Source organism: Sceloporus occidentalis, unplaced genomic scaffold, assembly GCF_023333645.1.
Source record: "Sceloporus occidentalis isolate IW3139 unplaced genomic scaffold, rSceOcc1.0.p SCAF_1, whole genome shotgun sequence".
Taxonomy (NCBI): Eukaryota; Metazoa; Chordata; class Lepidosauria; order Squamata; family Phrynosomatidae; genus Sceloporus; species Sceloporus occidentalis.
Genome location: NW_028316981.1, coordinates 20,580,785 through 20,603,888, shown reverse-complemented (window position 1 = coordinate 20,603,888; position 23,104 = coordinate 20,580,785). Strand labels below are relative to the sequence as shown.

Below are 23,104 nucleotides of genomic sequence, written 5' to 3'. Positions count from 1 at the left end.
TGCCTTCTCATGATGTGACTACAATAGCCTCAGTTTAGTCATCTTGACTTCCAGGGAGATATCCAGCTTGATCTGTTCTAGGACCCATTTGTTTGTTTGTTTGCTTTGGATGTCCACAGTATCCTCAGCACACTTCTCCAACACCACATTTCAAATGAATTGATTTTCTTTCTGTCTGTTTTCTTAACTGTCTAGCTCTCACATCCATACATGGTAATACGGAATAAAATGGTAGTAAGGATTCTTTATAGTGTGGTATGAGGAGAAATCAGTGAATTAGCACACTGGGTGATACCAAATCTAGAGACACCACTGATTGGGGCATATTTCTCTTAGGAGGATGCAGACATGGAAAAACAACTTCTCACTCCATGGACATCAAATTGCTAGAAGACAAAAAGGAATTTTGTAAATGTGTTTATCTGTAAACACGTTTACAAAATTCATTTTTGTCTTCCAGTAATTTGAAGTCCATGGAGTGAGAAGCTGTTTATCTATGGAGATTATCGCACTGCGTTCTGAGAACGTTCCTATCATCACGTGATGAGAATGTTCCTGGAACAGATATTACTGCATTAGTAAACTAGAACGTGATCAGAACGTGATCAGAACTGCATTTTACCGCACAGCGATTCCTGAAACCGTTCCGAGAACATATTCCACCAAGGCCGCCTCCATCTCCTGATTGGCTGAAAGAATGACAGGCAGGGAGGCAGGGAAGCAGGCAGGCGAGCGACTGCAGTGAGGGAAGGGGTGTGTGTGAGAGAGAGAGGGGGGGAAAGGAGGAGGGAGGGAAGGGAGGGAAGAAGGAGGGATTGGGAGGAAGGCAGGGAGAAAGAGAAATGGGGAGAGATGAGCCTTGCAAGTTACATCCCAAACCTCCTTTGCAAGGCTGGGAAGAAGGAGGAGCTCCATGCAGGTCTCTTCAAGCCGAAGAAAAGCAAGTTGCCAGGGAGGGGACTGGGCCAAGGGCAGAGCCCCGGCAGCCATAGCAGCTCTTTAAACCGGTTAGAAAAGAAGAGTCCTCTGCTGTCATCCCAATTCCCCATTTTGGCTGCTTGTCAGCCTTTTGCCTCCTGTGTGTGTGCGCATGTAATGTGTGCCTTCATAGAATCATAGAATCATAGAGTTGGAAGAGACCACAAGGGCCATCCAGTCCAACCCCATTCTGCCATGCAGGAAATCACAATCAAAGCATCCCCAACAGATGGCCATCCAGCCTCTGCTTAAAGACCTCCAAGGAAGGAGACTCCACTACACTCTGAGGAAAGAGTGTGTTCCACTGTCGAACAGCCCTTACTCTCAGGAAGTTCCTCCTAATATTGAAGTGGGATCTCTTTTCCTGGAGCTTGCATCCATTGCTCCGGGTCCTAGTCTCTGGAGCAGCAGAAAACAAGCTTGCTCCCTCATCAATGTGACATCCCTTCAAATATTTAAACAGGGCTATCATATCACCTCTTAATCTTCTCTTCTCCAGGCTAAACATCCCCAGCTCCCTAAGTCGTGCCTTGTAGGGCATGGTTTCCAGACCTTTCACCATTTTAGTCGCCCTCCTTTGGACACGCTCCTTTTTGAATTGTGGTGCCCAGAACTGGACACAATATTCCAGGTGGGGCCTGTGAGCTTCCCTCCCCGCTTTAATTCTTGTCTGGCTCTTTGCTATGGAATTCTGGGAGTTGTTTGCTTGCTTTTGTGTGTTGCTCCAAACAGAGGAGCTTTTGTGGGTTCCTTCCTGGAGGGAAGGAGGAGAAGGTCCTGGGCATCCCTGCCATCCTTGCCTCCTGCAGGCTGCCAGCACAGGAGCCCCGCTGGACATGACACTAGAGGCCCCCGCAGAAGCAGCCAGACCCTCTCCCTCTTGCTCTCTGCTCTGGCCCCCCTGTTTCCCTCTCTCTTTCTCTCTCTTTCCCTTCTTTCCTCTTCTCTCACTTGTCCCAACTTTCCTCCCTTCCCTCCCTCCTTCTTTCCCCCCCTCACACACACCCACCTTCCCTCACTGCAGTCGCTCGCCTGCCTGCCTCCCTCCCTGCCTGTCATTCTTTCAGCCAATCAGGAGACGGAGGAATGAGAGAACGGATTTGAGAACAGATAAGAATATCGCACACACTTCTGTTGGAACGTTCTCATCACGTTTCAGCTCTCTGGGAACACATTCATATCTGTACCCTCCTGGAACACATTTGGAACACATTTAAACGTTCTGAGAACCCGATTGGAACACATACGTGCGGTATACTCAAATGCGTTCCGTTCTCATCACGTGATGAGAACGGTCTCAGAACGCAGTGCGATAATCTCCTATGTCTGCATCCTTCTGGGGGAATTCCATGTTCCTGTAACTCCAGAAGTTCCTTGCACAGATACAGATATTATCTTTGTTCCCTGAGCCAGTTTAATTAATATGAATAAATATGAGCATGAGTAATGACTGGATGATGGAATGTTGAGTGCCCAGACAGAAATCTTAATAACTGATAGTAGCCAACTATGTTTTAGTAGTGATCTCCATGCAAGAAAGTCCATGACAGTTTAAGCCTTTTATACAACAACCAGCCATACTCTTATCAATTTAATTACCTTTGGTATACAAAAATAGAGCAGTTAAAGTTTTCTGCATCATCAAAATGCCAAGGCTGAATCAAACAACCAGCCTGAAAATATAAAATCCCTGAATAAATTTAATTCTCAGACATGGTTTTCTGCCAATCAGATCTCTGCTTGAACTTAGTCAGCTCCCTTCCAGGAAATCTCACAAAAACAGCATCCACCCAACCCTCCACACCCTTGTACCTGCTGGGCTGGTTTGGAAGAGGCCCTGTGCACTACCCAGAAGCAGGCTAAGCCTTCCTCTACTATGCATTTCATTCTTTCCAATACTGCATTCCAGAATAAGAACTCTTCTTCAGACCAACCCTTGTTCATATATGACAAGAGGTGCATCTACACTATAGAAATAATGCAGTTTGACACCACTTTAAGTGCTGTAGTTCCATCCTATGAAATCCTGGGATTTGTAGTTTTAAAAGGTCTTTAGCTTTCTTTACCAAAGAAGGGCTGGTGCCTCACAAAACTACAAGTCCCAGGATTCTGTGGGACACAGCCAAGGCAGTTAAAGCAATGTCGAAATGCATTGTTTCTACAGTGTAGAATTATTTCTACAGCTGCCAAGTAGAGGCAACTTTCTGTCCTTCAGATGTTTTTGGACAACTGCTCCCATTATCCTTGAGAAGCAGTTCATGATGGCTACTGTTGATGTTATTGTTTTTATCCTCCCTTTACCCAGAAAATTGAGACCAAAGGTAGCTGACAAATTTCAGTACACATAACAGAACTGAAATGTACAAAACTTTGACATTCAAATGTAATCAAATCACCATTAGCATCAAACCTAATTTATAACATAGAATCAAAAATAATTTAAAAAGCAATTAAAATAATGACCTTTAATCAGCTACTCAACTGTATACTGAACTAAATAACCTCTCTTGGCCTGACATGCCACCACCATGTCATTCATTGGGGTAACTTGTGGTGTCACATACACACATACACACACTGCCATCGACCACCTCTCCACCATACCATAAAGAATCCTTAGTAATGTTTTTGTTTGTCACTCCAAACCTCTAGCATAGGTAAATCTCTACTAGCATTAAATACAATATTGATCTATTTCTACTCCAGCTAGGTTCTTCTAATGTTCTTATCATCTGTGGGATTAGCATGACTGATAGCTACAGGATCTGAAGACTAGCTATGAGGGATATGAAGCAAGGCAAAGGAGAATACTATAAGATTCAAGCTTGGAAGAGTTACTTTTTGGGACAACTCTCAGAACCTTTAGACAGGGAGTCCTGCAGACTTGGGGTTCTGAGAATTGTCCGTAAAAGTAACTTTCCAAAGTCCTGAGGCATGCACAGTGGCTAATGAGATAATGCTCATTAAAAGAAAAATAATGCAGTGCAAGGCCACAAGACAGGCCGTTATTCTGCACCTTAAAAAACCAACTAAGGGAGAAAATGAAAGCATTCCTGCTTCTTACCTCCCTCTTCATTCCAAATCCAGTCATGTAATCTCTTCTCCGAACACCGTGGTGTGGTGAACTGAAGTCTTGCTTACTTTAGCACACTGGGAAGGTGAAGTAAAATAAATGTGGCATAAATTGCATTGCTTGCATGTGAGAGAATCAGGATGGGAGGGGGAGATAAGCTACAATAAGTCCCAAAGATTTCACTCATCAACTAACTGGAAGTCATCTTCTGCAAGTGAGATTTGACCCAAAGGCTGTTGTCTGTTACAAATATTACATAAGGGACCACCATGCCCACAGATTCCAACTGAATGAAACCAACTTTGCCAACTGACAGGTTGGTTTTGCAAGTCTATTTACATAATTGCGTGTTACTTCCCAGTTTAAGAGCTTCAGGGATCTGCCACTTCCTTGTCCAAAGACTCTCCTATGTGCAACTAACACTGACAAAGAACTCAGGAAGATGGAGGATGAAGATGGGTACATGAGTATAGACCCCAGAAAAAGAGACCTCTGTGCAGCAACAGCTTCCAAAGAAAGCAAAGGTATTGATTTGAATCTCTCTCCCTCCCTCCTTCTCTCTGATAAGCTTGGCAATTGAAGTCACATGAAGGGAGGATTTTGAAATCACATTGTAGATATGTGTTAGAATATGGTTAGAATTATTAGATCTGACAGAAGCCATTGGACTGCAATTTCTAGCAGCCACAGCCAGTGTGACCAATTGAAGGTTGCTGTCCAACATCTGGAAGGCCACACACTTCCCACCCCTCTTCCAATAAGAGGGTGACTTGTAATAAACCTTGTCCTTAGAACTTGCTTTTAACTCCCTAAATAAAAACACAGGCAGCAGAAAGTGCTTTGCATTGCAAGTACATAGTGTGACATAAGGGGCTGGGAGAAAAGGAGGGAAACAGAGGAGGGGTGAGAGGAAGAAAGAGAAAGATCCTTGAAGTGAACATGGACTTTTTGCATCTAGGCTTGTTGCTTTATTCCAGCACTGCTGCCATAAATCACCATGACAGTGTTGCATATTTTGATTTCAGTAAGGCTTTTGACAAAGTCTCCCATGATATTCTTACAAACAAGAAAGTAAAATGTGGAATAGACAGTACAACTGCTAGGTGGATTAGTAATTGGTTGATCAACCAAACTGAAAGGGTGCTCAGCAATGGATCCCCTTCATCCTGGAGAGAAGTGACCAGTGGGGTGCCACAGGGTTCTGTTCTGGGACTAGATATAGGATGCTTATATATAGATATAGGATGCATAGATATATGCATAGATATAGGATGGGGGACACCTGGAGAAGAGATGGTTAAGGAGTAATATGATAACCTTGTTTAGGTATTTGAAGGGGTGCCATATTAAGGATGGAGCAAGCTTATTTTCTGCTGCTGCAGAGAATAGGACACAGCAATGGATGCAAACTGCAGGAAAATAATTTAGGAGGACAGTGAGGGCTGTTCAACAGTGGAACACACTCCCTCAGAGTGTGGTGTAGTCTCCTTCGTTGGAGGTTTTGAAATAGAGGCTGGATGGCCATCTGTCGGAATGCTTTGAGTGAAAGTTACTGCATGGCAGCATTGGACTCAGTGGCCCTTGAGGTCTCTTCCAACTCTATGATTCTATTAATGCAGCGAGTGTTAAATTAGTTAAATTAATTAAATTAGTTATAAAGGGCAGCCTGCCGGTGGCCTAATTTCCTCTGGAGGGAAGCCACAGCCGCCAAACCATGTGGCTTCCCTCCGGAGGAAAAAGAATCCGGGAAAGCCAGGTTCTTTTTCCACCACCATTGTTGTTATTCTGTTAAAATTCCACTGTTTAACCTTATGTGATAAAGTCCTTAGTCTATGAAAGCTTATGCTACCAACAATAGAATTTAACAATTGTCTGCACTGATGTGTTAAAAAATACAAACCAGCTTCCATCTGTGGTTGTCCCTGCACAGAATAAGACATACACCATTCATGGTGAATTTGAGTAATGTGCCTTATTTTGGCCTGTGACTTTAGTACCAGAACTAGTCACAACAAATGTGTACTGAGTTATTAAGTGTGTGGAAATGAAATGTTCAAACATCAACAGTTGGCTTCCAATTCCACAGGTTCTTTCTCAAATCTTCTCTGGTGGAAAATTGCTCTTGGCATCTCAGTGGCAGGAAATGTTGTAGTTGTGGTTCTTCTTATCCTTCTCTCTCTTCCAGGTAAGAGTTTTTCATTCTTGTTGTGTGCCTTGAAGTTGTTTCTGGTATGCCCTGAGACAAACCTATCAAAAAAATTTCTGGACAAGATTTGTTTGGCCATTGACTCCCTCTGAAACTGAGAGAACTTGACTTGCCCAAGGTCACCCACTGAGTTTCCATGGCCAAGTGGGAATTTGAAACTTGATCTCCTAGAGTCCAATCCAACACTCAAACTGCTACACCACACTGGTTCAGCTTTCTGTTCTATAAAAAGGGTAAAGGTATTCCCCGTTGACAAGGTTGTCAAGTTGTGTCCTACCGTAGGGGGCAATACTCATATCCATTCCTAAGCCAAAGAGCCAACTGAAAATGGGCTAGGGCTCATTGGAAGGTCTATGTCAAGGCAGTGGAGGCAGCAAAGAAATCATACTTCTCTGTCACCACTGAATCTGCACAGTGTCATCCAGTGGAGCTGTTCCAAGTGGTCAGGGGCCTTCTACACTATGGCCCCCAAGAATAAAACAAATATCATTCAACAGCTCGCTATGAAGAATTTTAATGTAATTTTAAAGGTTTTATTTGTGTGCCACTTTGGGTCTGAAAGGTGGGATATAAATGAAATAAATAAATAGATAAATAAATCAATAAATAAAATCCATAGATGCATAATCTGTGGGTATGGAGAGCTGACTGTACTTTTGTCATAAAGCAATATTTGAGTGCAATTGAGTTGCTGAAAAGAAATCAGTTTTCCCCCTTGATTCTCATACAAAAACACTGCATGTACCTAGCATTCAAACATCAGTTGCCTGCCTCATATATCGGCATTCATGATCTATAGCACTAGGATGAGATCTTCCTCCTCCTCCTCCTCCTCCTCCCACTTCTACTACCCCATGCTCCACCAGAAACCTCCTCTAAATGGTTTCCTATCCCACTGAAGGACCTTTCAGGGGCATGTGAGGCACTGCAGAAAGTGGTGGAATAATTTCTGGACTGGATTAAGACATTAATTTCCCTGCAGCAGAACAACAAATCATACTCACCTAGCTAACTCACCCGAAGCCAACCATGTTGTCATGGTAGATGACCGAGATAATCCTTTAAATAATGGAAATAACTACCAATTCTCTCCCTCTGAGGATGCTCCAGCATTATGGCCTGAAGTGACTGTCTCATTCTGCTTAAAGGCAGTTCCATCGGCAGAAATAACTCCACCGGATCCTGGCCAGTGTTTTGTTCCAGGGAAATGGGATTCCTCCCATTACCTACTTTTTTGGGTTTTTTGTTGTGTGATTTGAAGTGGATTCCAATTTACAACAACCCAAAGAGGAGCATATCATGCAGTTTTCTTTGCAAAATTTGTTCAGAGGAGGTTTGCCATTGCTCTCCTTTGTGGCTGATGGAGTGTGACTTGTCCAATATCCCCCCATTGAGTTTCCATGTCCAGAAATTTGAAACCTGGTCTCCCGGGGTCCTAGACCAACACTCAAACCACGATACCATGCTAAGTCCCCATTACCCAGGCAGCATGTATGTCATATTTGCCTTGCTATCCCATATTTACAGTACTATAAAATTTCTAACATATCATATTTCTCCAGCTTTGAAGGCTCATCTGAAACAATGCAGAATATCTCTGAGCATCCCATGCTTTCCCCAGTACATTCATGCTCTTCAAACAATCATGGAGTTTGCTGCTTCAACATCTTTTAAGGCTCCGAACACAGAACTAAGGCATATTATTTTTGCGTAATAGCATTATTTTTGTGTAAGTTCAGCATTCCAGGTCAAACAATACCTTGTATTAGTCACACTTTTTAAAAACTTTGCTTCAACAGGTCACTTTAATTTTGAAGAAGCTGTAGGATCATCACCCAAAATAAGCTCCTGGACAAAATCAGAGTTTTACAACAGCTTCCTGAGAAACTCCCCCCCCCCCACCACCACCATCCATCACACATTTCTTTTTATGATTTTGTTTACACTGAGCTATATTTGCTATTCAAATACTGGGAAAGTTATTTTTTTAATTAAATCTTTGGTTTCTTTGACCATGCTGGCTGAAAGAGTCTGGGAATTGTAGTTTAAAAAAGTAACTTTTCCAAGTGGTACAGGAAAAATGCCATCTGGGGTTTGCAATTTATTTTCAAAGTGAATATGAAAATGAATATGAACCTGCCAGAATTCTTAATCTTCTCTTTGATGCCAATATTAGCCCGAGTGTGATAAACCCCTTTCTGTATTTAACTGCATTCAGGGGAGCTTTTTACTGAAGTGTTTGTTTTGTATGTTTTTAAGGGTTACATATTTTTAACGTAGCATGTTTTTAATGATTTTATATTTTTAACTTGTTATATTAATGTGATGTGTTTAATTGTGTTTTTAAAATTGTACTGGTTTTTGAAAGCATTTTTGTGAGCTGCCTTGAGTCCAATTTAGGAGAAAGTTGGGTATCTAAATAAATTAAAAAGTAAGTAAGTGTTGGACATAAAAAGGCATCAGTGCTTGTATAAACTGTTTAGTGAGGGGAAGTCTCAATAATGCTGGCTTTTTTATTCCACCCTTCTGTATCTTTTTTGGTCTGTCTATGTACAGTGGGCCCTTGGTTTTCACTGGGATTTGGTTTCTGGACCCATCTGTGGATACCAAAATCTGTGGATACTCAAGTGCTATTAAATCCAATCCTTACATCAAAGGGCAAAATCAAGCTTTGCTTTTTTGGAATTTATATATATATTGGGGATGTATTTCAAGCTGTGGATAGTTGAATCTGTGGGAAAAGAATCCATGGATACAGAGAGTCGACTACGTTCTAGAAGAGTTTGTTCCTGATGTTTCGCTAGCATCTGTGGCTGGCATCTTCAGAGAATGCATTCTCTGAAGGTGCTGGCAAAATGTCAGGAATAAACTCTTCTAGAAAATGGCCACAGCCCGAAAAACCCACAACATACAATGGAAGTTAGTTTATACACACAGAGGACAGCCAGCTGTTATGAGCTCTTGCAACCAAAGCTGCTGCCACACTGCAGAATTTATATACTTTGATACCACTTTAACTGTCATGGCTCCATTTTATGTAATCCTAAGATTTGTAATTTGCTGTGGCTCTTGAGCAGAAAAGGTTAAATATCTCACAAAACTACAAATCCCAGAATTCCATAGCATTGAACCATGGTAGTTAAAGTGGTGTCAGACTGCATAAAGTCAGGAGTGAAAAGTCGTCTCTTCACCTCCATGGATTCTTTATCCATGGATTCAAGCATCCATGACTTGAAAATATTCAAAAATTAACTAAATTCCAAAACACAAACCTTGATCTTGCCATTGTATATAAGGGACACAATTTTACTACACAATTGTATTTCATGGGACTTGAGCATCCATGGATGTTGGTATCCACAGGGGGTTCTGGTACCAGACCCTAGCAGATACCAAGGGCCCAATGTATAGGTAAACTTTTTTTTGTCTGTGTCCTTTACTATCCTAAGATTGATATCCAGAGACAAAAAACATAATGTTTTCTTTTTTATAAGAAGAAGAGCATCCAGAGTAATTTCTGCTGTTTTTACCACAAGCTCATATTGCACTGTCCCTGCTGTATTCTGTTCAATACAAATGACCATTCTTCCTATGCAAAGCATGCCCAGTTTTTGAGTGTGTGTGTGTGGGGGGGGGGGGGGATTCTGGCAAAGTAATTCCATTCAAGGTAAATTTTCTTAGCAATGAATTTGATTGTTATGAAGAGATTTTGTTTTTCTTTTGCAAAACAACTCACAGCAAAAAGAACTACAAATTACAAACTCCATCCATAATGATCTTACTTATTACAAATAAGTCTAAATAGTACTGTCTAAACACGGTTAAATACATAGTGATTCTGTTCTGAAGTCAAACTATTTTCTAAGCTCCCCAGGCTATTTCTTACTCAAAGCTACCTCACAACCAGATCCAGAGTTGTCTACTAAACTGTATCCCTTGTGGATCTGCTAAGGACAGCAGGACAGGTAATCTCATCTCCTTGACTGGTGTACAATATATTTATTTGTCTGTGGTTATAATTTCAAAGGTGGTGAAGTATGGGGGTTGCCAGATTTCTGGGCTTGACCCTGAATCTCAGGGTCTGGAGCTTTTTCACCAGTCCTCAGGGCAATGGGGAGGAATTTCAGAGCAAGAGTGCTGTCTTATAAAGTGTGTGTGTGTGTGTAGTCTTCCAGCTACAGATAATGCTTAAGATAGCATAATGGATGGCATCACCAGGGCCTGCCTTCTGTGCTATCATAAAATCATAGAGTTGGAAGAGACCACAAGAGCCTTCCGGCCATGCAGGAACTGGCAAGAAATATTCTGAGATAAACAAAATGTATATGGAGCACCAAAATTAAATTGGAAAGAACGGGAACAAAACCTGGGACTTTCTGGTCTTTTTAATCAGTCTGGATGCCCTCTAACACAACTTAATTGATTACTAAAGGGACAATCAAGCAAGATTCCTTATTGAAAAACTGGATCCCTATTAGATTCACACAGCATTCACAGACCAACAAAATGCTAGCATACATGGGAGGCTGCTGTCTGAGCCAAACTGTGCAAGCCAGTGGGCTCCTTGAGGCCAACAAATTATACTTTTCTCACCACTGCATTAGATTATTGCTGTTCTGTTTTTGAGACTGATTTCAACTTGGATCTGACTCCAACAATGTGTTAAGAAATGATTCCTCACTACTAACAACACTGCTGAGCACTGATGATTTGCATGTCTATTACCAGAGCTTGGAAAAGTTATTTTTCAAGACTATAGCAACCAGAATCATGGTGGCCAAGGGATTCTAGGAGCTGTCATCCAAAAAGTGACTTGCTTGGCTCTAGTTGAGTTCCTATTTTGGGAGAAAGTAGTAGTAGTAGTAGTAGTAGTAGTAATTGTTATTATTATTGCTATGGGTTTTCAAATAATTTCCAACTTATGGCGGCCCTAAGGCAAACTTATCACAAGTGTGACTCATTCAAGGTCACTCAACAGGTTTCTATGACTGAGTGGGGAATCAAACCTTGATCTCCAGAGTCCTAGTCCTACATCCAAGCCACTACACTACGTTGGCTCTCAAGTAATAATGATACTGGGCTTCAGTTCCCATCAGCTCTAGCTGTAAAGGCTGAATATAAGGAATGGTAACAGTTGAATGTAAACATTATCTGGAGGCCACAACTTGCCCACCTATGTTTTCTAAGCTCTGGTAGTTCCAGGTTGACAGCTAGTTGCAATTATGATGGTGATCATTTGCATTATGTCTTAGGTCCCTAATGAATATGGATAGTGACTCTTTCTTCCTCTCTTTTTTATATACAGCAAACCTGACTCTGGATCCAGGCACAGCTTTTCCCCAGCTCTACATATCTGAAGACCAGAAGACAGTGACATGGAAAGGCATGAAGCAAAGTGTGGCTCCTTGTACTATGAGATATGATGTGATGGCTAGTGTGTTAAGCCATGAAGGCTTTACCTCTGGGAAAATTTGCTGGGAAGTGGAGGTGGTGGAAGGAGGGACATGGTGGGGCGTGGGAGTGGTCAGGGAGTCAGCAAACAGAAATGGGCCAATTTTCCTTGCACCTGGAGGAGGGTACTGGGGGGTGCAACGTATCGATGGGCAATACCAAGCAATCACTGAACCGAGGACTAATTTGTCTCTGTGCCACCCTCCAAAGAGGATCAGAGTTTCTCTGGACTATTCAGTGGGACAAGTAGCATTTTTTGATGGGGATACACATGCTGAACTCTTCACTTTTCCAAAAACACATTTCTCTGGGGAGAGAATCCTTCCTTGGTTCTTGATCCATGGGTGGAATGGGAAGCTTATGATCCATCCATGAGAGGAAGACTCATGTCACTGGTTTTAGCAGCCTCCTTTTCGAGGATGTCAAGAGCAGTTCAGTCTCTCTAGTCATGGGGAGATCTGGACACAAGTTCAACCTTCCTGTATGAATATTCTTTAGGTCCCAGCTTCAGCCACATAAAGTCGCACAACTGCCTTATGGAGCAGGGCCACACCAAAAATGTTTGAAGTGTAATGTGTGGAGTTTTAAAACAAACACATGAGTGAATTTCATTTTACCATGTGTTTACATGGGAGCATCAAAACACTGCAATGAATACCCAGACTTTGTGGAACTCACCCACCTTTTCATAAGACATAACCATACTAGAGTGATATATGCTGTTCCCAAAGGTGCCATGAGGATGAGGAACATCCAATGCATGCCCTCAATGGAGAAATTCCTCTTAACCTAAAATATCAACCAAATGAACTGCAGAAATGTTTACATTTCAGAAAAGCCAATTGTTGGTTTGGGGTTTGGTTCCAGGACCCTCATGGATACCAGAATCCATGGACATTCGAGTCCCATTACATTCGTTCCCTCCACATTTGCGGCTTTGACTTTTGTGGATTTGATTATTCACTGATTTTATTAATATGTTTTCTCTAGGAATGTCTAGATCCTCCAGCACAACTCCATAGTCAACTTTAACCAAAAATCACATTGAAGGACTTAAGAGATTCCTAGAGAGAACACTCCACTAGGTATTTGTAGCTCCTCCAGTGCTATTCTATGGTCAATGTTTGGCAGATGTTGACCACAGAGTTGCACAGGAGGACCTAGAGATTTCTAGAGAGGTGTTCTCTCAGGTAAAAATATAGTGTTTTTGTTATTTGCAGTTTTCCACATTTACAGGGGTCCTGTGCCCCTAACTCCAGCAAAAGTGGAAGGATGAGTGAATATACAAAGGTGCAGTAAAATTTCTGCAGTTTAATGTAAAGTTGAAAGCTTTCATGGCCAGCATCCATAGTTTTTTGTGGATTTTTCGGGATATTTGGCCATGTTCCAGAAACGTTTCTTTCTAATGTTTCGCCAGCATCTGTGGCTGGCATCTCCTCTGGAGAAACGTCAGGAAGAAACTTTTCTGGAACATGGCCACATATCCCGAAAAACCCACAAAAAACTATTTCTGCAGTTTGTTTTGGGCCATAGACAGGATTCTTGATGCCATCACTATGAGAACCATTAACTACCCCTGTTCCTTTCACAACTCACAGGCTAAATAAATATTAGGTTCATTGTGCTATCTTCATTATTCTGTACAAATGCTATTTTTTGTCATTTACAGAATTTGTTATTGTTTTTGTTTAAAGCCAGTATGTTGTACAGCTGTATTGCTGCATGAATTACTTTTCAATAAATATCCAAAAACTTAGTACAAAGTTTGTAGTCATCATTTCGCAAAAAAGATATGGATTTTAAATAAACTAGTTCAGATAGGAGACTATCTGTATATTGGATAAGGAATGCAATGTTACACCCTTGTTCCCTAGTTTTCTAAGTAAGGAGGCCTCCAGGAATATAAATATTGCACAGGCTTTTAATGTGATTTCCTTGGAATAAGGTCATTGGAGATTTATGGCATTTTTGTGATACTGTTGTTGTGTGCCTTTATGTCATTTCCAACTGATGGCCACCCTACGATGAATCTATAACAGGACAGAGAAAAGGCAGAATTACTCAACACCTTCTTTGCCTCAGTGTTGTCAAAAAAGGAAAAGGGTGCTCAACCTGAGGATAATGGAGCAGAGGACAGAACAGGAGAATTTCAGCACACAATAAGTAAAGAGATAGTATAGGAATACCTGTTTAACCTAAATGAATTTAAGTCTCCAGGACCAGATGAACTACATCCAAGAGCATTAAAAGAACTGGCAAATGTAATATCGGAGCCATTGGCAATAATCTTTGAAAACTCCTGGAGAACAGGAGAAGTGCCAGCAGACTGGAGGAGGGCAAATGTTGTCCCCATCTTCAAAAAGGAGAAGAAAGAGGATCCAAACAGTTATCGTCCAATTAGTCTGACATCAATACCAGGAAAGATTCTGGAGCAGATCATTAAACAGAGAGTCTGTGAACATTTAGATGGCAATTCCATAATCACAAAAAGTCAACATGGGTTTCAGAGAAAGAAGTCATGCCAGACAAATTGAACATGAGTCAACATTGTGATGTGGCAGCTAACAAGGCCAATGCGATTTTAGGCAGCATCAATAGAAGTACAGTTGGCCCTTCTTATACACAGTTTTTTTATACACGGATTCAAGCATACATGGTTTGAAAATGTTCAAAAAAAGTACAAATTTCAAATATCAAAACCTTGATTTTCCATATTTTATAAGGGACACCATTTTGCTATCTCATTATATTTAATGGGACTTGAGCATACACAGATTTTGTTATACACGGGGGATCTTGGAACCAAACCTCAGCGTATAACAAGGGTCTACTGTATAGTGCCTAGAGATCAAGGGAAATAATAGTGCCACTCTATTCTGCTCTGCTCAGGCCCCACCTGGAATACTGTGTCCAGTTCTGGGCACCACAATTTAAAAAGGATGTTGAGAAACTGGAGCATGTCCAAAGGAGGGCGACTAAAATGGTGAAGGGTCTGGAAACCATTCCCTATGAGGAACGACTTAGGGAGCTGGGGATGCTGAGCCTGGAGAAGAGAAGGTTAAGAGGTGATATGATAGCCCTGTTTAAATAGTTGAAGGGATGTCATATGGAGGAGGGAGCAAGCTTGTTTTGTGCTGCTCCAGAGACTAGTACCCGGAGCAATGGATGCAAGCTCCTGGAAAAGAAATTCCACCTCAACATTAGGAGGAATCTCCTGACAGTAAGGGCTGTTTGACAGTGAACCACACCCCCTTGGAGTGTAGTGGAGTCTCCTTCCTTAGAGGTCTTTAAACAGAGGCTAGATGGCCATCTGTCATGTATGCTTTGATTTAGATTTCTTGCATGGCCCTTGCGGTCTCTTCCAACTCTATCATTCTATGATCCTATGATTCTATGACCTTCTTTACAATATATTTTTATCGAAGGGGGTTGCCTTAGCCTTTCTTTGAGGCTGAGAAAGAGTGACTTCCTCAAGCAGGGATTCAAACCCTGGTCTTCCAGGTTCTAGTCCAACACTCCAACCATGCTGGCTCTTGATATACCACTGTTCAATTATGGAAGGCTTCAATCAATCAATTCAATGATCCACTTAGACTCATGGATCATAATTTTTTTGTTTGTAGAGGTTGTAGGACTGCAACTCCCCAAATTCCTTACTCTTGGTCATTCTTTTGACTTCTGGGAATCTTGCTTGCAATAACACCTGAGTATCCCATGCTGAGAAGCATGGGTGACTAAAGAGCGCAAAGGGCCAATTTTCACCCATGTGGCAAACTCCCCTTCTGCCCCAATCATATGAAAGTCAGTGTTTGTGGAGCAAACAATTGTGGCAGTAAGTCTTTATCTCACCATCTTTGGTCTGTTCCTCAGTGCTTGTGGAATACATTTGCTGTTTTCAGTGGTGGTGTCATTAGGGGGCTGCAGTATTGTGGCCCACACTGGTGACACTCCAGAAGAGGGGTAACACCCGATAAGGCTGTATTTCCACAAGTGGAAGGGGTGAGCACAACCAGCCCCAATTCCCTATGGCGGCAGTGGTTTCCTCATGAGAACACTCCTGTCACAAGAAGGTTGAGTGCGTCGGTCTTAATTCCCAACCAGGAGATGCCACTGGTCTTTGGGAATAGGAGGTGTGGGGCAGGCCAGGACAAACACCTGCAATAAGTCACTGCATCAGCATTGTGGGTACACATTTTGTTCCCTATCTTGGCTGTATCTTGAGACTTGCTTTTTATAAAATGAAAACATGGAATCCAAGGCAGCAAATGGTACAAGCAGGCAGCAGGTGGAATTCCTAGATCAGGGGTAGGCAACCTACGGCCCACGGGCCGAATCTGGCCAGGCGAGGCCTTGGGACCGGCCCCAGCCCGGTCCTGCCACTGATTGCCGCCGGGGCCTTTGGCCTCTCACACAAGGGGGCAAGGGGGGGCAATTGTCTATAGAAGCCTCAGAAACGTGCATTTATATTAACATTTTTTTAAAAAATCATCAAATTTTTAGCATGTCCTCCATTTTTTAAAAGTGTCCTCCATTCAAAAATTTGTCCTACATTTGTCCCAGTTTATTTATTTATTTAATTTTTTAAAAAATTATTTAATTATTTATTTTTTGCCTCCGGCCCCCCAGCTTTCTGAAGGACAGCAACCTGGCCCACGGCTCAAAAAGGTTGCCTACCCCTGTCCTAGATTCTGGACAAAAACTAGGAAACTGGGTAATGCCATATCCTCCAACAGTTCCATTCCATCAGGGCTAGCTCTGATCAATCTTCTGATGTCCTAATTTTTCAGCTGCTTTTAAAACATCCCATTTTCCCTCTCATCTCCTCCCACACTTCCCTCCTTTGTTCTTGGCTTGTTTCAATTGCTGCAAACTGAGCTCAAAGTAAAAAGAAAAAAAATAGCTTGCACTCAGTTAACTCAGTAAGGTGGGGGAGAAGGGGGGTCTTGCCCTTTTGGGTAGGTTCACTGGGATTCCTTCCCCCTTTTCTCTCTCAAGCACCTCCACAACACACTATTATGCAGTATGTGCTCTCTCACATTTGCAGTTTTCTAATAATATAGTGTTCTGAATCAAGAACAGCACTTTTTCCTACCTGCACTGGAGACCCGAAATGCCAGTAATTCCGACATTGCTTTGTGGAGTTGCATAGATATGAGGTTTGCCTTTAATCTTCATGCCACTGTTAATTAGCTTGACATTATTTCTTTCATTCCCGACCCCCCAAAATACGTAGTGATTACAGTATGCAAATTCCCACTAATTTAATGGCTATTAAATAAGTTAATTCATTAATTATGCCTCTTTACCTAGAGTGCAGTCATAATTATGACACGTAAATCTGTATGCTAGGAAAAAACAATCAGGCAGCAAATACAAGCTGCAAGCAAATGAGAAAAGAGACCGCATTAAAAAAACTGAAATTTACTCCATACCGATAATACAGCCTTAGTTGTATTTGTGCCAGCTACAGAGCGGAAAAGTTTGCAGTTTAAGAGGTTAGTCTGAATCATTTGAAATCATCTATTATACCACTTTTCAGCTGCTTTTAAACTGTCACAGTTCATCTCCTTTCCTCCTGTTTTATCCCTTTGTCCTCACCTTGCTTCATCTGCTGTGAACAGGGTGCATCTACACTGTAGAAATAGTGCAGATTAACACCAATGCCATGGCTCCATCCTACATAATCCTCAGATCTGTAGTTTTGCGAGGCAGCAGCACTCTATGGCAGAGAAGGCTAAAGAAGTTGTAAAACAACAAATCCCAAGATTCCATAGGATGGAGCTACAGCCCTTTAAGTGAAGTCAAACTGTATTATTTCTACAGTGTAGATGCTCTCTGAGTTCAAAGTTTAAAATTAGTTTGCACTCCACTCAGCAGGGAGACCAGGAGGCTGCAGTAAACTGCTGCAGCCTCTTTTAGCCTGTGTGATGTCCTCAATAACCTTTGCCATCTTGACCAAACTTTGATATTGCTTTGATACTGTTTGTGTCCCAGTTTCATCTGTGAAATGTTGGAAAGTATAGATCATACTGTGTATTGTTTTATGTTCCACAAAAAGTAAAACGGTATTAGCCCTTAATGTATTAGTCCTGATTTTATGATTATTTATCAGCCTTGATGTTATTACAAATTTAAATTTAAATTGTGTTATACTATACTGTGTTGCCATCAGAGCTATTGCCTATGGAGTGTGTAGTGTTTTTTAGAAATACACAGCTTCCTGATACACAAAAATGATGATGCTAAAATCCCCCTCTCACCTTTAGAATTTAAAGGCAGGATCCTTTTACAAGCTGATAACCATAAGCACCTCTCTGGATTTAATTACCATCCTAGCTTCTCTAAACCCACTGCTGGGAAATGGCAGTACAATGTCAACCAGCAGCATAAACCGGCTTGCTTGGTTGAGATGAGACTGGAAAAATTACACAACAAGCACTCTGTACAGGTTTAAGTTTTCTCATACTGAAGTCTGCTAAGCTCTTCCTTGTGTCATCAGTAATTCATGTATGGTTAGATAATTCACTACTGAGAGATACCATTGGCTTGGATGGAATCAAAAGGAAGGACAGACAAATGTCCAAAGGTAAGTCCAGCAATGACTTTGCTATTTTTAGAGGGCGCCTCCCTGTGAATATTGTTTACTAGGGATGAGAGTAGAGGCCATATAATTGGGGGACCATATAATATTGCAAAGGACTTCCATAGCTGCACTATGTAAAGTGCAGCACCTGTGAGACTGAGTGAAAGACGTTTGCAGCACAAGCTTTCATAGACTAAGGTCCAAAACACACTGCAAAAATAATCCAGTTTGAAACTGCTTTAACTGCCCAGGCTCAGTGCTAGGGATTCCTCAGAATTGTATTTTATTATAGCACCAGAGCTCTCTGATAGAGAAGGCTAAATGTGTCACAAAACTACCATTCCCAGAAATCTCTAGCTTTGAGCCAGGGCACTTAAAGCAGTCACAAACTGAATTGTTTCTGCAGTGTATTTTGGACCTAAATCTACTTCACTATTAACTATCGATGCGATGGCATATATCACAAATTAGAGGTTGAACAAGTGCAAGTTCCTCTAATATTGTGGGTGATGTAATTGGGACCTGTGGTGATTTTTCCAGTGTAGATGTGTGCAAAGTCGGCATATGGATTTGTGGCAAGGTTTTGTACCTTCCTTCCAATCTGTGTTATGTTTCTTGGGGGAAGATACACACACACAAAGGTTATGCTACAAATATCTTTCTCTCAGTTATTCTCAGGCTGCTACAACATCTTTTTGCATATTGATCAAGACTAAGACAGCTATGTCTTTGATTAGCTACTGATATGTTTCCAGGCACAATTCAAAGTGATTGCTTGATTGTTTGTTTATAACGCCTATAGAGCATAACTCCTATCCAGCTTAATTCCAAAGTAAATGGCTATCTTCATCTCCTGATATGAGCCTTTCAGGACCATGAGATTCTGGAATGAGATGCTTCTGTCAATCCCACCACATTTCCAGGCATGTCCAGTGCAGACACAAAGTAGGTCCTCCTTGATGGCTGCACCAAGGCTATGGAAATCCCTTTCTAGGGAGGCTAGAATGACCTCCCCGCATACTTACTGTCCCTCTATCAACAAGTAATGGCATTTTTATTCCAATCGGCATTTGAGAATTGGATGGTTTTAAAGAAAGGACTTTTAAAAGAGTGCTATATTGTTTGAAATCAAAGTTGTATTTTATCAGTTTGCTATATTGTTGCTAGTTTGAGTCCATTTTTCTATGTTTATACTTGTCCTTTTGTCCTTCTCCTTTTGTGTCGTGTCTCTTTTTAGATTGTAAGCCTGAGGGCAGGGAACCGTCCAATTAAAAAGATTGTATGTACAGCGCTGTGTAAATTTACAGCGCTTTATAAATAAAGGTTAATAATAATAATAATTGTATGCTTTGTATGTACTATATAACTTGTTTCTGGAGAGAAAGTTGGATATAAATAAAAAGAACAACAGCAATAGGGAATTTCTTGATATGTCCCACATATTCACAAGCCCTCAAGAACCTCCCACTGTTATTATCTCTTATCAATACTAAGCTGTGTTTTCCAGACAGGAAAGCTGTTGTGTGCAACTGAGCTGTGCTTTTCAGTCAAGACAGCTGTTAACCTAAAACCGAGTTGCGCACTTGGTGAGGAAATTTCCAAATTAGCAAGCATTATGTCTGATTATCTTGCTTTGGCCCTCCCTGCTCTGCCCTTGGCCCCTTGGCTTAAGTTGAGCTTCAAATTTAAATTCAGTGTGGAGATCAGAAACAATTCCCCACCCCTGAATGATTCATCGCCCCTGCTTGAGGACTTTCCAGAGTAATTCTGTCAGCAATGTGGGATAATGAGGGAAATTTGAGGTTTGATCCCTCTGTGTTTTTTCTTATATTCTTATGACTCCAGTAGCTAGATACAACAGTGTATGTGTGTATGGCTGATTTGAAGTCTCCATGATGTTTGCTTAAAGCCATATAAAGGCTTGTGTAATATCTGCAATACTCTAGGATTGCTCTTCCACACTATCAGTGGAGCAGGTAGCCTAGTCAGAACCTGGAACCCTAAATTAAATATACAAGTTGCACCTATCCCTACTCTCCCAGTTTTATTCAAATAATAACCTCATAGCAGCCTTCTCAATGAGAGCCAGCGCAATGTGGTGGTTTAAGTGTTGAGCTTTGAAGACCAGAGTTCAAATCCCCACTCAGCCATGGAAACCTACTGGATGACCTTGGGCAAGACACACTTCCTCTCAGAGGAAGGCAATGGCAAACCTTCTCTGACTAAATCTTGCCAAGGCTCTTTAGGATAGGTTTGCCTTAGGATCACGATAGGTCAGAAATGACTTGAAGAAGCACACAACAATAAAGTCTTCTCAGTAGAGCAGAGAAGCAGAATATCGAAAGAGATAAGGATTCATAGCCCCATCTTGGGACCGTGTAGTTCATGTTTATGCAGAAATTGCTTCCATACCTTTCAAATAATTGTTTAAGCAGGAGAACCAGTAAGCACAGATTATCTTGTCCATTTGTTTCCCGATAGAGTAATCTGATCTCCTCTCTAAAGGTTGTTTCAAAGCCCTGAAGTCTTTTGCTTTCTACAGGCTGGAAAGGAAAGGAAAAGTGGATGAAAGCAGTGAGGTTGGAATAAACTCCATTGCTCAAGCGTGGGATATCGGAGCCTGTGAAAGGTTGATTTTTTCTTCTTCTTTTTCCTATTAATTAACTAGTGACATTTACAACCCAGATCTGGTCACCAAGGGGTCTGTTCTAGTTTTAACCAATGAATCATCCTGAATACAGATTTTGTAGGGTAATTTAAGTTTCCTATAGGCTTCAGCCTTTTTAAGGAAACAAAAATATTTAAATATCAAAATATGAAAGCCAAGCCTTTTAGAGTCTGGCTTTAAATTAGTAGCAGAAATTTGCCTTTGCCTAACTATGCTTCCCTAAGAACTGAGACTGAGGCCCTATACAGATCGGCACTTTGTAACAGCTGTGGACAGTTAGGGCCCAGTATCCACATGCTGGATGCCCTATCCCCACCACCAGGGCGCCATTTTGGCACACGCCGGTCCACACAGCGCATGCCATCATGACTCCCCTCCAGGGCTGCATCTGTCACAGCTATGGCACCCCTTGCAGGGCACAAAAAGGACCTACTATTTGCAGCTCCTTTTTGTACTCTCCAGAGGCCGGATCAGGCTGCAGAGTAAAAGGGTGATCTGTACAGCTCCAGACTCCACAAAACAACAAACACATACAGTGGGGCCCTCTGTATCTGCAGACTTGCCATCTGAAGATTTAAGCATCCTTGGATGGCAAGCCTGAATTGCACAGGAGGAGATGGAGGAGGGCAAAGCAAGAGGTGAGAGGGGGAGGAGGAGGAGGAACAGGAGGAAGAGGGCAAAGGAGGCAGGAGAATGAGGAAGAAGTGGCAGCGACTGTAGTGGAGGCAGAGGTTCCTTGCCACCAGCTGCTGCTACCTCAGGTGAAAGGAGGGAGGGAGGGAGGATGCATTAGGTGAAGTCCCATTGACTGTAATGGTGGTGGCATAGTCGCATGGCTGGGCCACCATTGAGGACGATGGGATTTGAGCATCCACGGATTTTGGTATATGCAGCGAGATCCGGAACGGATCCCCCACAGATACTGAGGGCCCACTGTAGTTTACAGTTTAAAACAATGGCTTTAATCTATATTTACACATAAGGCGACATCTTAATCCAACTAGTAAATAGTTCAGGTAAAGAGAAATATTTATCTCATCATCTTTCCAAAGAAAATTGAGAGAGGAGGAAGATGGAAAACCAAACAGCTCAGGAGGAAATCTTGAGAGAGAAAGTCTGTTAGTCCTAAAAGGGGAGTGACCTAAGTAAAATGGTTATTCTGAGTGAGAGAGAGAGGGAGATGAGTTTGCATACGGGAAATCCCTATCTTTCTAAGGAGGGGGAAGAGAATGCAAAAATCTTCCAATAGATTTCACATAGATGAACTGTGGTCCCACCAAGCAGCAAGTTGTTCCTTTAAACTCATTTCTGTAGTTGTGCTTGGCTTATAGTTTTAAAGACTTCAAGGAACTGCTGGTTCTTCTTCTGCAGACTCTCCCACTTGCAAGTAAGGCTGAAGACTAGCTCCAGAAAATGGAGGATGAAGATGGATATATGAATATAGACATAGGAAGACGGGAAACGTATGCAAGGCCACAACACAATATTGAGAACAAAGGTATTGATTTATTGTTCTTCCGGTTAGTTTGATTTTCTCTTTTAAAAAAAAATCAGAGCCTTGCACTAAATTGGAGGAAGTTTTTTTTTTTTTTAAATCAAGACTTAGACATGACTTAGAAGGAACTTGACATTGGAAAGAACCTTGTCCTTGAGTCATCCTCTTTTTTTGTTTTTACAGTATTTGATGTGTGGGAGGGACTTTAAAGACTTGGTTTTCATTGTCTTGAACATCACCACGTCATTAAAAAAAGGTGTTTGTTTTAAAGTACAGTATTTTTCAAATTTTAATATCTGAATTTTCTCCTCCCCAGATTTGCCTCATTCTTAAACATCAGCAGTGCATTAAAATGTGTTTTAAAGTACAGCATTTCTCAAATTTTAAAAATCTGAATTGTTGCATTCTGAATAAACATTTGATGTGAGATTTTGGCTGCATCCACACTGCAGAAATAATCTAGTTTGACACAGTTTTTAACTGCCATGGAATTCTGACAATTGTACTATACTATAGAATTCTGACAATTGTAGTTTTGTGAGACGTTTATCCTTCTCTTGCAGAGAACTCTCATACCACAACAAACTATAAATCTCAGGATTCCATAGGATGGAGCCATGGCAAAGAAAGTGGTGTTGAACTGGATTATT

General features: G+C 41.5%; 1 protein-coding gene across 1 annotated transcript; it reads left to right on the top strand.

The window, feature by feature from the left end:
• The first annotated feature begins 4,493 nt into the window (after positions 1-4,493).
• Positions 4,494-12,083, top strand: LOC149321078 (butyrophilin subfamily 1 member A1-like). The gene is made up of 4 exons (XM_089490917.1): positions 4,494-4,575; positions 6,138-6,236; positions 10,124-10,222; positions 11,563-12,083. Exons 1-4 carry the CDS (start codon positions 4,494-4,496, stop codon positions 12,081-12,083), a joined length of 801 nt encoding a protein of 266 aa, XP_089347043.1.
• Positions 12,084-23,104: the final 11,021 nt, after the last annotated feature.

Bases quoted from the DNA above. Each gene is read 5' to 3' on its own strand.
- LOC149321078 (XM_089490917.1), top strand. From the start codon at position 4,494: ATGGAGGATGAAGATGGGTACATGAGTATAGACCCCAGAAAAAGAGAC. The intron at 6,237-10,123 runs GTAAGAGTTTTT...CTATTTTCTAAG, and splicing joins TATCCTTCTCTCTCTTCCAG to CTCCCCAGGCTATTTCTTAC. The intron at 10,223-11,562 runs GTAATCTCATCT...TTTTATATACAG, and splicing joins TGCTAAGGACAGCAGGACAG to CAAACCTGACTCTGGATCCA.